Source organism: Nymphaea colorata, chromosome 2, assembly GCF_008831285.2.
Source record: "Nymphaea colorata isolate Beijing-Zhang1983 chromosome 2, ASM883128v2, whole genome shotgun sequence".
NCBI lineage: Eukaryota > Viridiplantae > Streptophyta > Magnoliopsida > Nymphaeales > Nymphaeaceae > Nymphaea > Nymphaea colorata.
In genome coordinates, this window is record NC_045139.1 from 16,844,951 (window position 1) to 16,859,735 (window position 14,785).

Consider the following 14,785-nt stretch of genomic DNA (forward strand, 5'->3'; position numbering starts at 1 on the left):
GAACCAAAATCTCTCATTATTGTAAGACAGAAGATTCTACTACAGCCCCATCCACCAGGTTAGCTGGCTGGACTCGAGAAGATCTTCAAGCTGAAAGGTCCACGTGTCGATGCACAAGGTGCATCTCTTGACATAATCTGGTGCAGCCTACCCACCCATAGATCAAGAAAGGCAAAAGAATCTTGGAAAGCATTCAAGAATCAATAATTGGGGCTCCTTTTGCTCCGTGACCAAGCACCATTGGGTAAAAAGTACATGATCATCTAAAGTCGGTCATCAGACCACAAGGGATATTTTATCAGGATTTGGAGGACCAAAATATCATTGTAATCTTTTCCCTAGGGATGGGGAAACATGAATTGGAACATATTCTCTCACTGAGAATGTACAAAGATGAGTTCACGATGGGAAGCTTTCTGATAATTAACCGAAACTCAATAAAAAATAATTGAAAATAAATAGTTCACCTCCAAGAGAAAACAAAGAATCGGTTTATCCAAGAGGTACCAGTGGTTACATGTAGGACCTGTTCTCTCAACAAAAAGGAGTACAACTAAAAGCAAAACCCAGGCAAACCATTTATCCGACTTTCAAAACTTCAGGCACCAGTGATTCACATGCGGACTGGTGGTAATAAGCCAGCCCTCTTACTAATACCGCTTGGACGAGGACCATGAAGATGAAGACCGCGACCCATAGCTGGAGAATGATGAACGCCGATCATCTGTACGAGGTGGCCGATCATCTGTACGACCCCACCTATCTGGTTCGGGTGGTGGTGCTGCACCACCACCATCAGTTGGCTGCTGAAGCCGAAACTTGGGAACGTACTTGCCTGGCGTTGGACCAGCAGCTGCAGCAGCAGTTTCTACTGGTTTTGCAACCGGTACTTGTGGCCTAGGATGCCTAGGTTCATCAGTTGTTCTAGCAAGTGAAGCCTCCTTTTGCAACCTTTCTTTTTCCTCAAGTTCCCTCTCTCTTTGCCGTTGTTTCTCCGCAATCTCATCCAGCTTTGCCCTACGTTCAGCTTCTTCACGTCGTTTTCTTTCTGCCTCTGAGAAAAAATATCAATTTATCAGCCACAAATGCATAGAGAACACAGTACAGCTACCACTCTGTGCAGATAGAATTTAGACACACAGCGTGCATAGATTGCTGTGACAATGCTTAATACCAAGTCCCTAAATAACGTTTCTCGTTGTCAGGAAAAACACAAAAAAAAGTGGTGCAGGCCAGAATTTCCAACCACCAAAAGTTGTTCACAACTCAAAAATTACAACAAGTTCAAAACCTTATCCAGGTATGACTTTGTCAGAAAGATCAATCATGCTGCAGGATTGGATTGTTTACCTATCCAGCAAAAAAACAATAGAGGAATTGCTTGAATCAGAAATAGTTGTACAAAAGTCCTAATTTAATTTCCAGCACCTGCTTTATCAAAGTTTGGAACCATGCCTATCCTCAAAGCTCACTGACAACTGACAGAGAAAGCGCAAGTGGCCTTAGGAATTTAATCCAACTTGCCATTTTTACTCATCACAAAGCTTCTCATAAAGACCTAAAGGGATGTGGGTTTAACGGGCCAGGAACATAATTGTCAGCTTCACATGCAGATTATGAACCAGAGCTAACAAGACCTCCAATTGACCTTGCTGCACATGGTAGCTTTTAGACCTTTACTGCACATGGTAGCTTTCAGACCTTTAAGTTGGAGATTAGAAGTTTGATGCCTGGGTGTGTATCCTTTGGGTAACCCAGGAAGAGGGTTTCCTTGGTGTGAATCCAAGCAGAAGAGGTTAGCAGTGGGTGTCTATGACTCAGGAAATGGCAATCAACCAGCCATGAGTTCAAAATTTTTGGGTGAAACAGCATCCACAAAAGCATCTCCAAAAGGCAAAAACAACAAAAATTGGATAAAGGAAGAACCAAAAATTGGCATGAAGGAAGCAACAGAAAGGGGAAGAAGATGATTGTATGCGGACAAGGAAAAAGCCCAGGCTAATATCCCACTATCAAAGACTTTCCCCAAATGCATCAGGCCAAGCCACAAAAGAAAGAATTCCAGATACCTGGAAATTAACTGCATAAAATTGAAGAACAGGTAGAGCTACTTCCTCTTAAAATGGTGAAGATAAGAAGCAACTGTATAGAGGAATACTTCCCGTGAAAGTAAGAAAAAAAAAATTGTCTCCAACTGCAGAAGAGAATGGAGAAAGGAAACAACCACATAAATGAAGAAGAAATTCAACATGTTAGTGTAACTTCTAAATGGCTATGCGAGATTCTGGAGACATTAAAGATATGGTTGGCACTTAGCAGGAAGTCATTATACAACTGGAGTGCCAGAACAAGTTTGGACTTCTCAAACAATTTCATATCATGTTATTCTTGGCATAAGTTCATCAAAACTCATACAGGGGTCCAACAGGTATTAATGCCGTGCTTCCCTGTTGCATGTACAGCCCAAAGTAATCAACCAAAACATAGATGATTCAACATCTAAGCAGGATGAATACATGAGTAGGTAGGTAGCACATGAGAGATATCAGGATATCCAAGGACACAGTTCAAAATGGGGTATTTGCAAAGAAAGAGGGCTACCTTCACGTTTTCTGGCTTCCTCCTCTTCCTTCAACCTGGTCAGCCTTGCCGCTTCTTCTCGCCTGTAAAATATTATCTTCCTTTGTCTCAACCTTTCCTGCCTTCTTTCTGCCAAGATCATAGCAATTCGCTCATCCCTCTCTCTCTTCAACTGTTCAAATTCATCTCTTCGGCGTGCAATGAGCTCTTGTTCAAAAATTTCCTGCAGCGAGTAACAAACTATCAACTGACAGAAGGACAAACTGGTGAGGAAACCAAAATGGAGATGCTCTCAAGAGTCACTGAAGAGGTCAAGAGGGAAGTTATACTTCTAAGCATGAATAAGAGATAAGGCAACAGTCTTTACTCTGGTTATACTGTTTTTCCATTTGCAAAGAATTCTTCCATATATAAATTACTCCTTGCAATCAAAGTTATGGTTCGAGTAGAGTACCTTGTTTTCAGCCATTCTAGATAATCTACTCTTCTCTTGAAGGTCTCCTGCATGCTGCTGTCTGCTCTGCTCAATAGCTTGCTGCCAAGATTCAAAAAATAGACAAGATGATATTGCAACAGTAAATAAGTGAATCATAAACAATTCTAAATTCAAGTCAAGGATTTTAAGCAACCCTCTGTTGGCGTTCAAAGAAGATCTCATCATCTTTCAGGCGCTGTTTATATGCTTCTTCAATCAATGGTGACTCTTCCTCCCTTTTTGCTCTCTCCAAATAGTCCATTGTTTTGGCCAATTTCTGCAGCTTCCTTTCCATCTCATGTCGTTCTTTGAGTTGTTCATTCAAAGCCAGCTCAAGCAGCGCTTGCTTGGTCACTTTGTCCTGCAACCAGCAAAATAAGAAACAAGTCTATTTAAGATCATCACCTTAACTTATGGCCATTATGAGATCATCTGATTGCTGGCACAGAAACTGTTGGCTCATCCATCTGGACAGACTGGTAAACCAGGCTATTGCCTTGCCAAATAATTGACAGCCCATAAGCCAGCAAGCTGGGATAGGTGTCTGAATCAAGTCCAGCAAGGGTGGAGCTAATTCTCAGGCAGGCACTTCAATAGGCTGGTTGACCTATCCATATATTGGCAAAGATCAATCTCTTAATAACCTTAATCATCTGGGTAAGACAAAATTTAATAACCAAGGGTATATGATATAAACGACGTAACAACAAGCATTGACCACCCATCATCATTGATAAGCGAGACAGGTGAAATGACCAATCTCGGGAGATGACACTTCATCAGTACAACAATGACACGATTCAGCACACTCACCATTCACAATTTGAGGAAGTTGCAATGGTGAACATCTGAACCCCTAGCACAACTCTAAATGAACTAACACAGTCATTAGAAAAGCTGTTTCATTCATGTTTATACTTTAACACTAGGAATGAAGTACAGAGTCGACCAGGAAAAGGCCATAACCATTTCCCTTGTTCCCACACCAGCCACAGAAGACCAGATTCAATGTTTTGCTTCGGAAAAATGTTTCAGAGGATAGTTTGAGCTTTTCTGGAGGTCATTAGAGGAAAAGATAGATGCAGCAATTACATGTCAAGAAAAAAAAAAAACTGCATATTGATTCATATGTTAAATTTAATAAATCAAATGAAGGATTAAAAAGCAACTTCCATTCCGACTGAATCATCCAATTTCACTGGCAGTTGATACTAGAATTTTCTCCAAAAAAAATTGCAGAAAAAACATCAGAAACCAAATATGGTATCAACTTAAGTTGAGAAAGGGATACTACTTGGTTAAGATGTGAATTACACGCACTTCACAAGCAGTTCAAAACAGTATCCCTAATCTACATTATAAATTAACTAAAATGGCCTCACAGATGGTACACAAGACATGACCAACAAACCAGTTCAACACTATTTTTACAAATTGAATAGATTTCTTTCATTCTGGAATATTCTTGTCAAGTTAAAGAAGTTTCCTGACAAAACCAGATTAATACAAGTCTGCCGCCATATATGATCAAAATGGCCATATAAAGGCAATAAAGAATGAATATCATAACCACCTTTTCTTTTACTGGTTTAGATAACTATACCTATCAATGCACTGCATGAAATTATCCAAGAAGTAGAATTACAGAACATACCCCCTCAATAACAGGCTTCTTTCCTTTCTTTCCTTTGCGTTTTTCAGCTTCCTGCAGTAGAGCCTGAGCTTCTTCAAGTTCTCTCTCCTCTATCTCTCTACGAATCCGCTGCTCCTCCCTCCGAGAATACTCAGAAGCAAGCCTCTTCTGTTCTGCCTCCTCAGTTATCTTCTGAAGTTTTAACCTCTTTGATTCTTCTTCTCGTTCCTTAAGAAAATTAAACAGTGAGAATAAAATAGCCCCAGAAAAAGGATAACCAACACAGGTACATAGCCTACAATAGGAGAGAAAGGTTTGGTACCATTTCTAACATGTGGCGCTCCTGTTCTTCCTTGCGTTTTTCAATAATAGATTTCCGGGCAAGAAGCCTCCTGTGCTCCTTGTCTATAACCTCAATTAGTGCAGGCAAGGATTCACCCAATCTGGATGCCTTCTTTTCCGAAGGATAAATTAAGTTCCTTGCCTTGTTTAGACGTTTTGCCAGAGTTGTCAGATGATTCCGAAGTCTATCCGACTCAAGGTCCTGCATGCAGTAAGTGTACAATTAGCACAGTTTAGGCATAAATTTTTCCTTAAAAAAGGCTGCAGATAATGTGCTGACAGCACATGTCTGTACTTCTCTATGTTCACCAAAGTACCACCTGAATTTAGACAATTACTTTACAAGCACTGATCCTTCAATATGTCTTCTAAAAATACTTAACCACTCTTGAACCCAGACAAAAAACACCAGGTTCTTACTGGAGGTAAATAAGATACCAGGCATTCTTGGAGGAGAGATGGATTGAATCCTTATTTATTCTGAACAGTACTAATTCCCTTGCACTGGCAAGCCAGAATGGGATACCTAAATACAGACATCATCTGAACGATCTGCTAACCAAATGTACAGAAACCAACCATGAGTTCCTTCAACGAAAAAGAATTTGTACAGATAACTGAGACGACAACCACGTCCATTTACATGCATCGCTGAATGTTCCACACCCACGAATGGGACGATTTATAATTCAATGCTCTTACCATGCTATCAAATGATATGACACCCTTCAGATGATCAACCTTCGTTGCCACAAAATTGTATTTCACAGCATCAACTGAAACTCTTTCCACAACTGAAAAACTGAAAAAGGGGATCATCCTCGAGAGAACCTCAATTTTCATTGTCTGGTATACCTGAGAAACCTGAGAAGCAAAAGACCTGTTACATTTGAAATGCCTGATACCAAAGTAAAAATAAAAATTAGGAGGATCTCATAAGAAACCTGCTGCAGCACTCTCAATGTTGCAAGCCTTTCCAATGAAGGAACATATTGTGATAGCTGCACCTCAGGAACTGGAGAAGCTGAAGAAAGTTTATCACCAAGCTTTGAGAGTTTGCTTAACAACGGCTCAACTTTCGATGCAAGATCTAGGGGGAAGAATTCATTTTCTAAAAGATGGTAAAGTTCTTTGACTTCCTGTGGTACATATGTTATGACTCCCTTGGAAGCCTGAACACAAAGGCAATCCTAATTTAATCATCCAGGTGGCTTGTACTAAATGAACAAAAATTTCGGCAAAAAGAAAAAAAAATAGGAAGCAACAAATAGAATAATTTCATTCAGAAGAATGCTGATGACAATTTCCATAAACAAAGAGAACCTTCATCTTTACATTTTCAAAACACTTGATACAGAAAGAAAGGACCCAAATAAATAAATACTTGAGTCAACTAAATGCTAACCAATCCAGTATTTGAAAATGTTAAATTGGTGAGCATGCGATGCCACATTTATGCAAGCAACTTGAGAGCAAGCAATTAGGTAAGATCTATAGAAGAAATAGGAATCTCACACAGGCACCTCTAAAATCTGATGAAAAACCAAGATGAACAGTCACCAACCAAACTCAACTTTGGATGAAGAAGAAGTTCCAGGGTAGGTTTATGCCATAGCACAAATATCGTTTATGGATTTCAAACCGCGAGGTTGTTCTTGGGTATGCTATGTAGAGTTGTTTTTCTTCAAAAAATCTTGGCAAATTTTAAAACAATTTGAAAAAAGAAGATCTTCAAAGTAAAATGTGAAAACTAAAATGTGGTAGTAAAAAGGTAAAAAAATGTGAAAAACACAGAGAAAAAGGAAAAAATAAATAATGTATAAAATACGTGAAAAATGCAAGAAACATAAAAAAATGAAAAAAACGTGAGCATTTTTTCAAAAAAACGTGTTTTTTGCTGCTTTTTCGGCTGACTTTTATTTTTGCGTTTTTAAAGTGTTTTTTTTTTTCAAAAAACAATTTTTTGTGACTAGCTTAACTAATGGTAATACCATGGAAAACCAGATGTTATCATGTTCAAATCAAACATCTACATGGTTTACTTTTATAAGGCTCTACCACAGTTAGACCATGTCAACCAGCCCTAGGCTCAGCCTTGATTGACCTCAAGGCTTAAGGCCAAATCCAGTGAGTACTTTGCCAGAACCAACCAGAACTGCATAGGTCAAAATAAATTTTGAAAGAAAGTAAAATTCAGAAACACAAAATATTAATCTCGCTATGAGCCCATGTATGAGAAGCAAAGATATCATAGAAAATCATTTTTCGACTTGCGTTCCTTTAGGTGTTTGACTTACAAAGCCAATGAAGCACGAGTGATTAGTTTTCACTAGCACCTTGAAAATGTGCTGCTGAAACTGAACCCCGTGGTCCCATTGGTACAAACAAACTAACAGTTTAGCATACAAAATACAGTAAATTTTGCTCATGTTCGTATACTATTGAATGCATGGCAACATCAAATCATCATCCATCCCACCCAAAAAAAAAAAGGAAGCATAGTAAATTAATTAGACTATCATATTCTTCATGTAGCAATTAAGCATAAAACATTTCATCCTCAATGAAAAATTCCAGCTTTCCAGCTATTTTAGGAAATTGTGTAATGTAAATTAATCTTCTATAGATAATAAGTCGTCTCAACTGTCCAAATGTCAAAACACAAAAAACCTCTGAAATGTAGTCCCTCAAATATTAAACAAAATATATAAAACTAATATTTTAGTCCAAATTTTATCTGTGTTGACAGGCACCAGGCCTGAACAGCTGAACCAAGGTTGGGTAGGGAACTAGACTGATACACCTAAGCCTGTGTCTTCTCCATTTTTTACTACAAATGTGATGAAATGCAAATTATATGTTCAAATCATAGCAAGATGATCATATCATGTGAATTTTGATCTTCAGAATCAAGCAATAAGATCAGTGACTCCAACTTAGAATAGCAGGAAATGTGATGATCAAAAATTGATGTTACAGACGCACTTACCAACTCAGAGAGAAGTGCTGACCGCGAAAGCTGTTCAAATACAAAGCTGAATGTTACAACCAGATGGAGAGCAAATCGAACAAAGTAAACAGCAGAAAACCCAAAAAAGAAGGAAAAGGGAGGAAAAATAACCACTTCTCTGCTATCACGTTTAGGGTCGAGACTAAAACTTAGAAGACTGGCCATCCTGAAATTGCGTTCCTTCTCATTCTCAAGTTCAAAATGAGCTGCACCATGCTTATGGTCATAAGGGGCAACTGAAAGTGCAGCTAACAACACCGATGAAGCCATCAACTGCAAATCCTTTTGGGTAAGGTTCTTGTTATAACTTTTCTGGAGTACATAAAGTTTATACCAAGCATAGGCATGATAAAGATGGCTCTCTGAAACCCAGAAGATTTCAGTCAACTTGGCATAATAAACAGCCATTAATGAAGGCTTTGGAGTTTTCTTGACCATGCACATCAGACCATGTATGTCTTCAACTGAACGAAAAGCCTCCTGAAAAATGGAAGGCACCAATTACATAACAAATAACAAATGCCAGCTAAAAAATGCTTAAGCCCATTACTTACTAACCTGCCACAGTTCAAGTTCAGTAGCAACTTTCAACTGCTCAAACCTGGTGTCCAAATAAAGCTGCAAACTCTCTGGAGCTGACAAGTCAGGTCGGTCCCTTTGGTCTCTGTACTTGTTTAAGTTTGCCAAATGGTTTCTTATAATTTCACATAAGCGACGAAACTCAGTAGTTCGCTTATATTGCTTACAGAATTGAAAAGCTCTGTGAGCTGTCATCTGTACAACAAAAAGAGAAAGTCTAGGTACCAGTTCCAAGAAAAAATGCACGATTTGTTTATGAAGTCTAATGCCATATTACCTGAAAATAACAGTTAATAACTTGAAAGAAATTGGGGAAATTGTAAAGTACTTTCAACTTTTAAGAGATCCAGATACAGAAGTAGAAGAAGAGTGTGCTAATGCTAGCATTCAATAAGTAGCTAAAAACACAGCTAGCATTCAATAAGTAGCTAAAAACACAGCTAAAGCCTCTAATACCACAATCACAAATTAATTACATAAGACACGTCACAATATCTCGAATCCGCTCAACAAGTACACCAATGGAATAATAAAATGTGCACAGCTGAATGTGTTTCGAAATTATGAAAAAATAGACTCCAAAAACTTTTTAAGGAGATAACATTTTACAATCCAAAAGTAATCAATTTCCACCAACCTAACATCTAGTTATTCACAATTCTTGGCTATTATTTATGGTTTCCCTCTATGTTACATGGATGCAGGTGCAAAATGTTTTCAGAAAAATTTGGGTGTGGGGACATGGCCGCAAAAACACATACACACACACCAAATTGAATTGACAATAACGCTTTTAACTTTTAAGCAAGCAAAAGAACAAGCAATATATTCATGAACCATAAATTCATGAAAAATGAAACGAAGTAACCAACATACCAAAAATAATGTATATTAAATTATTTAAACTTGAGAAAAGACATAAATGGACACAGTTAAAGTTGATTGAGTCCATAGTTAGCTGACTCAAGCTATGGGAGCATAGACCACACCCAGCATGGCATTCCAGAGCCACACCCACGTCTACACATGTGTCTGGCCCTGTCCGTGTCAATATGCGTATGTTACATTCCTACCTGACTGCATTTTAGATAGGTTTCCATGTGCTTGTAACTCGTTCAGTTTTAACTGTTGAATAAATGGATAATTACTTTCAAGCAATGTTGTTAAGTGCATTGAGGCGAAGAGACGTGTTAAACCTGTGAAGCGAAGGGTAGTCAAGCGACGCGTGATGATGCGTAAGTATCAAGTCAAAAATTGTTTAATATATAATATCACATGTTCGCAACATATAAAACATGATTCCAGCACAAGGTGTTCCCAATAAATGCTAAATATGGCCTTCCACTTCTAAGAAGAAACATACTAGTAGCTCATTTTAACTCACTATGAGAAAACACATTCTAGAAGTTCCAACTTCTAAGAATTCAATATAGACTATAGGCAAATACATTATACAAATATTTCTGAAAGATGGAGATTCGCAGTGAGTTAGTTTGAGAAATGAAAAAGGTCATGTCCATATAGATTTTGTCCCCAGATAGTCCAGCCAACATTTAGTAAAAAAAAACCATTTGGAAACTTATTTGACGAAATGATTTAAATATAAAAACTAAAGAACATTTAGTGAAGGACCATTTCGAACCCTATCAAATTAAAGAATGATTTAGATATAAAGACATCTAAGTTTGCAGTATAGTGTAAAAGGGCTTTGGGTCTGAATGTAGACCAGATCCTAAAACCCTATCATTGATTAAGTTCATCTTAAGCTAATCAGTTCGGGTACCATTTCAAAACAAAAAGGGAAATTGATTAAGCTCTTGTCCAAATACATGTGACATTGATAAACCCAATTACTTTAGATCCAATGAAGTTAAACTCGGGAACACTTTGGTTGACTGGCCAAAGCCTGACATATGTCGGCAATATCACTAAGTATGGTTTGGGGCAGAAGTGTTGATTGATTCATTGTCTCCTTAAGTTAGCCATTAACGAGAACAATTAACTTTGTGATGAAATGAATGATGAACATGTGATCCCACATAAAAAAACATGTGGAAGATTGAAAAATATATTTAAAAATGATGCTAATAAAAAATAACCTAACCTTTTTCATATTGCTGAAGGTGCACCAGATTAAAACTTTTTGTTTATTGTTAGCAATCTAAGAGGAGCAGACAGACATTAAGTTGGCAGACGGCGTGCAGAGAAAGAGACTGAGAAAGAGACAACAGACAGCCATTCCAGCCAATGAGGCAGCTAGAAAATGGCGACGCAGCAACAAAAAACAAGACACGCAACTCGTCAGGTTGTGGGGATTCGATTGCAGCAGTGAGAGGGAGAGAGAGGAAGAAAGAGAGGGGTTACTGAAGAGGGAACTCGATGGCAGCAGTGGGGATTTCAATGCCCAGCAGGCAATAGTAATTGATGCTATGAAACTCGTCGGCCCTCTCAAGAATCTACTGCTACAGGGTGAATATTAAGAAAGCACAAAGAGAGAAAGGGTTTGCACTGCAGGTTTCAAGTTACAACTGTTCAATTGGGCACACATAAAAACACAAGAAACAAAGTGAACAACGAAAATAACGTGCCAAAAGTTCAAAAAAAATTGAAACAAATGAAGAAAATTATTTCAACGCCTCAGGCATGAAACGCCTATCAGCCTGATGTGTGTACCACACAAGGGTGAGGCACACGCATCAAGTCAACAGCACTTCACTCAAACGCTATAGTGTGTTGGAGTGGATGAGGCGATGTGATGCGCACGCATCTAATAACACTGCTTTCAAGAATTGTCCCCCACAGAATTTCCTTATAACCTCATGCACCAGGTAGAGCTTCACAATTTGATACTTATTACTGCCACAAAAAATTGTAGGTTTCACATGCTTAGACCAAAAGCAATATGAAGAACAAAAATATTTTTTATAGCAACAAAATAACATGGCAAACTGGAAACTAGAAAGCAATAAAAATTGCAGTTAGACAGGATAACTTACTGCATAGAGATTTTCCATCTTTGAGTTGTTTCTTAGAATCTCGAGCACAGTTCTGTATGTTTCCCACAAAAATTTGAACCAGGGAGTTACTAGCTCACGGTCAGATCTGTCTTTTCCTTTCTCCCCACTAACATAACTCAGCATCAAATCCTCTGGTCTCTTGTCTGCTTCCAGATCATCGACATCCAGAGCAATCTCCAGAGCCTGGGCATGGCTTTGGGCTTGCTCTGCTCGTTCAGTGGAAAGCTGCATAAAATACTTAATAACCTCCTCCAGAGAACTAACGTTTACTTGCTGACATATGATACGGTACTGGATTAACCCGTCCTTTGCGAATCTCCCCCTCCTCATGTCAACACATAGCTCTACATACTTGAACATGATCCTCTCAAGTGTCTTCTGCCATGCACGATACCTCTTCGAAGTTATAAGGTCATGGAGAGCTTGTAACGCTGCTTGCTTTTGGCCAACATTTATCAGTTCTGCATTGATGAACAAGATATCATGAGTTCATCATATTCAATTGTCAAGCAAACAAGCATATCCTGACATCCTGACAAACAATAAGAAATCAATTCTAGCACAAAACAAATGAAAACTCTTGTTTTTTCAGTCTCCTGCAATAAGTTAATGAAACTCCAAGCTAGATTTATTATTTCACCTATTTTTCTGAAGATTATTTGAACTGGGAATAGCATTTTCAAGAAAAAATATCTTATATCCACCAGAATACAACATGACGCAGAGAATAATAACCTTGGCATAAAACCTTTTTTCAATTGGGTTCTTTGGATATCAATACAATGTTAAATATGCAATTGAATAACAAACTGGCAAGGCTCACCTTCGGCACGCTTGAGAGCATTCTCTGGCTTTGCAAAAGTCGCCATGTTTGCCACAGTCGTAACGAAAATTTATGGAAGTCGTAATCTCTACCAGCTCAAGTGGGAACCTCCGTGCATTTAAGTGAAGGACAGACAGATACAGTAGCCCCACCGCACAAACACCTGCTTGGTCATAATTTGAAATATATTAACAGCCAAACTTTTTAATCCTAAAAGAACGATTCAGAAAGTTGATGAAGAAATTCAATTCCTAAAAAAGTCCATCTATCGACCGGACAAGAGACCAATCCCTGTTAACAATTTGTCTTCGATATTTAAGACCCTTCTTTCAACGAATTTTATGAAAGGAACTCTTCACAACGAAGACAACAAGGGATAAAGATGTCTAATAGCGCCGTGCAACTGACCACAGCAATCAACGGACTACATAAAGCACGAAATGGAATTTGCCTCTAATTGTGTACCACAATTCCAATACATGATGCACCGAGCTTGTTACTATGCATCATCTCTGCCCTATCGTATCTGCACATTGGCAGATAAAGGTCGGTAAACTCCGACGGGAGCCTATATGCAGCCATTCAGGAGGCACCCGCGAGAGATAGAGTGGGAGGGGGCGTACCCAACGATTCAGGAGGAACACGAGAGGGAGTAAGAGAGCCAGGGAGGGGGCCTCTGCGGCTGGGAGATCGTGGCAGCAGATGGAGAAAGAAGAGAGGCACTGCTACTTGTGAGACGATGCCCCGAAAGGCTGCGGCTGCGGCTGCGGGATCCTGGCCTCCGGCGGATGGGGAGGAGAGACACCGGATGCCCTTGCGAGAAAGAGAGAGGCTGCGGCGATCGTGGCTGCGGATGTGGGGGAAGAGAACTTGTGCACCAGACTATGCCCTAACGTTGCGCTTGATTGCCTCGGATATGAGATCCGGGGCAGACTTTAGAATCTGGATTTGAGATCTGAGATCTGAGGTTTTAAATGTCTAATAGGCCGCGCTTGCCTTGCCATCAGATGTTGGATCTGAACCTCTATTTCAGATTTAGATCCGAAGTTTTTACAAATCAAACCACTAAATGGTTTTTAATTTATAACTGGATTGAGATTTAAAATAATCATAATGTAAAACTAAATCCAGATCGCATCGAATGTCATTTTTCAAGTGCAGGTTTTCGATTCAATTTCATAATTAGTTCTCAATATGTTTTTCGTGCTGGCTTTTTTTAAGCAATTTGATCGGATAATCATATCCACGTCCATTTTTTTTATACCTATAGTTAGGAGTTGTATCAAACCGATAAGGTTTCGATCGTGTCACAACATATCCATATGAATCCAGTTAATTGTACCGACTATTGAGCAAACTATATAATTTGTGTGGCCAGCTGAAGAATGTCTTCAAAACTGACTCATAGTTTTCCGAATAAAGAAACAAGTTTTTTTGATGAATCATAAACCGAGCCTAGAAACCCTTGTTTTCATAAAGTCGAGCTTTCATAAAACTATGTTAAATGAGGGTGTCACATGAACATTGTATAAGGAATTCATATCTATCAAACAGATCTCAATAGTAACCTAGACCAGGAGTTGTATGGTAGATTCAGATAGTCATTAATGTCATTAACACATGGCGAGCATGAGGAGTATGTCATCCTAACACATGGCTGTCAGTCAAAGCACCCACCCCTCATCCCATTCCTACATAGTACCCAACATCAGGGGCGGAGCCAAGGTAGGCCCGCAGTTGCCTGGCCCGACTTCAACATCTTTTTTTTTAATTTACATGTAAAGTTTTAAAATTTTCACTTGTTTTATATAAAAATTTGAAAAACAATATTTCGACCATTTATAAACTTTAATTCGGCTTCCTCATGAAAAAATTCTGGTGTCGCTCTAACCCACGTGCTTTTTGGACAAAACGCATTTTCATATTATAACTAAGGCAAGATTCAAGATAATTGACATATCACGTCTTGAATCGACTGTTTAAACTTTTTGAATCAACTTTTTCATAGTCTCGAACTTGAAGAAGCTAGCACTCGAAACTTTTTTTATTGAATGTTTGAATTAGTATCATTACATACTCGCACTGCACGCGTATACACACTAGAGAATGTCCTGCCAATACCATGCATGCATGATAAAGAGCTTTTAAAGAAAAATGTAATTTGGATGAAATGCTCTAGAGATCAAACATTTTAAAAAAGGAATGCCGTGATTTTATTTCGTGTGGCACACGTTTAATAAATAATATATATATATATATATTACTTATATGTAATTTAAATCTATATATATTAATTATTTGGTTAAGTTATTTCATAAAGTTGTAA

The 14,785-nt window shown here is 38.5% G+C and overlaps 1 protein-coding gene across 1 annotated transcript; it reads right to left on the reverse strand.

Moving 5' to 3' along the window:
* Positions 1 to 423: 423 nt before the first annotated feature.
* Positions 424 to 13,335, reverse strand: LOC116247693 (eukaryotic translation initiation factor 3 subunit A). Its single transcript, XM_031619949.2, has 14 exons — positions 13,083 to 13,335; positions 12,460 to 12,622; positions 11,616 to 12,097; positions 8,599 to 8,814; positions 8,152 to 8,520; positions 8,020 to 8,049; positions 5,975 to 6,202; positions 5,733 to 5,894; positions 5,011 to 5,232; positions 4,710 to 4,916; positions 3,210 to 3,416; positions 3,035 to 3,115; positions 2,602 to 2,803; positions 424 to 1,054 (listed from the first exon to the last, which is right to left on the reverse strand). The coding sequence occupies exons 2-14, from the start codon at positions 12,503 to 12,505 to the stop codon at positions 651 to 653; spliced, it is 2,856 nt and encodes a 951-aa protein (XP_031475809.1). The 5' UTR covers positions 12,506 to 12,622; positions 13,083 to 13,335; the 3' UTR covers positions 424 to 650.
* Between the last annotated feature and the right edge of the window lie 1,450 nt (positions 13,336 to 14,785).

Excerpts from the sequence above, each read along its gene's own strand:
- LOC116247693 (XM_031619949.2), bottom strand. The coding sequence starts at position 12,505 with ATGGCGACTTTTGCAAAGCCAGAGAATGCTCTCAAGCGTGCCGAAG. Across the intron at positions 6,203-8,019 it reads CAGCACTTCTCTCTGAGTTG|GCTTCCAAGGGAGTCATAAC; the intron begins GTAAGTGCGTCT and ends CTTTGTGTTCAG. Across the intron at positions 5,895-5,974 it reads CATTGAGAGTGCTGCAGCAG|GTTTCTCAGGTATACCAGAC; the intron begins GTTTCTTATGAG and ends TTTGCTTCTCAG.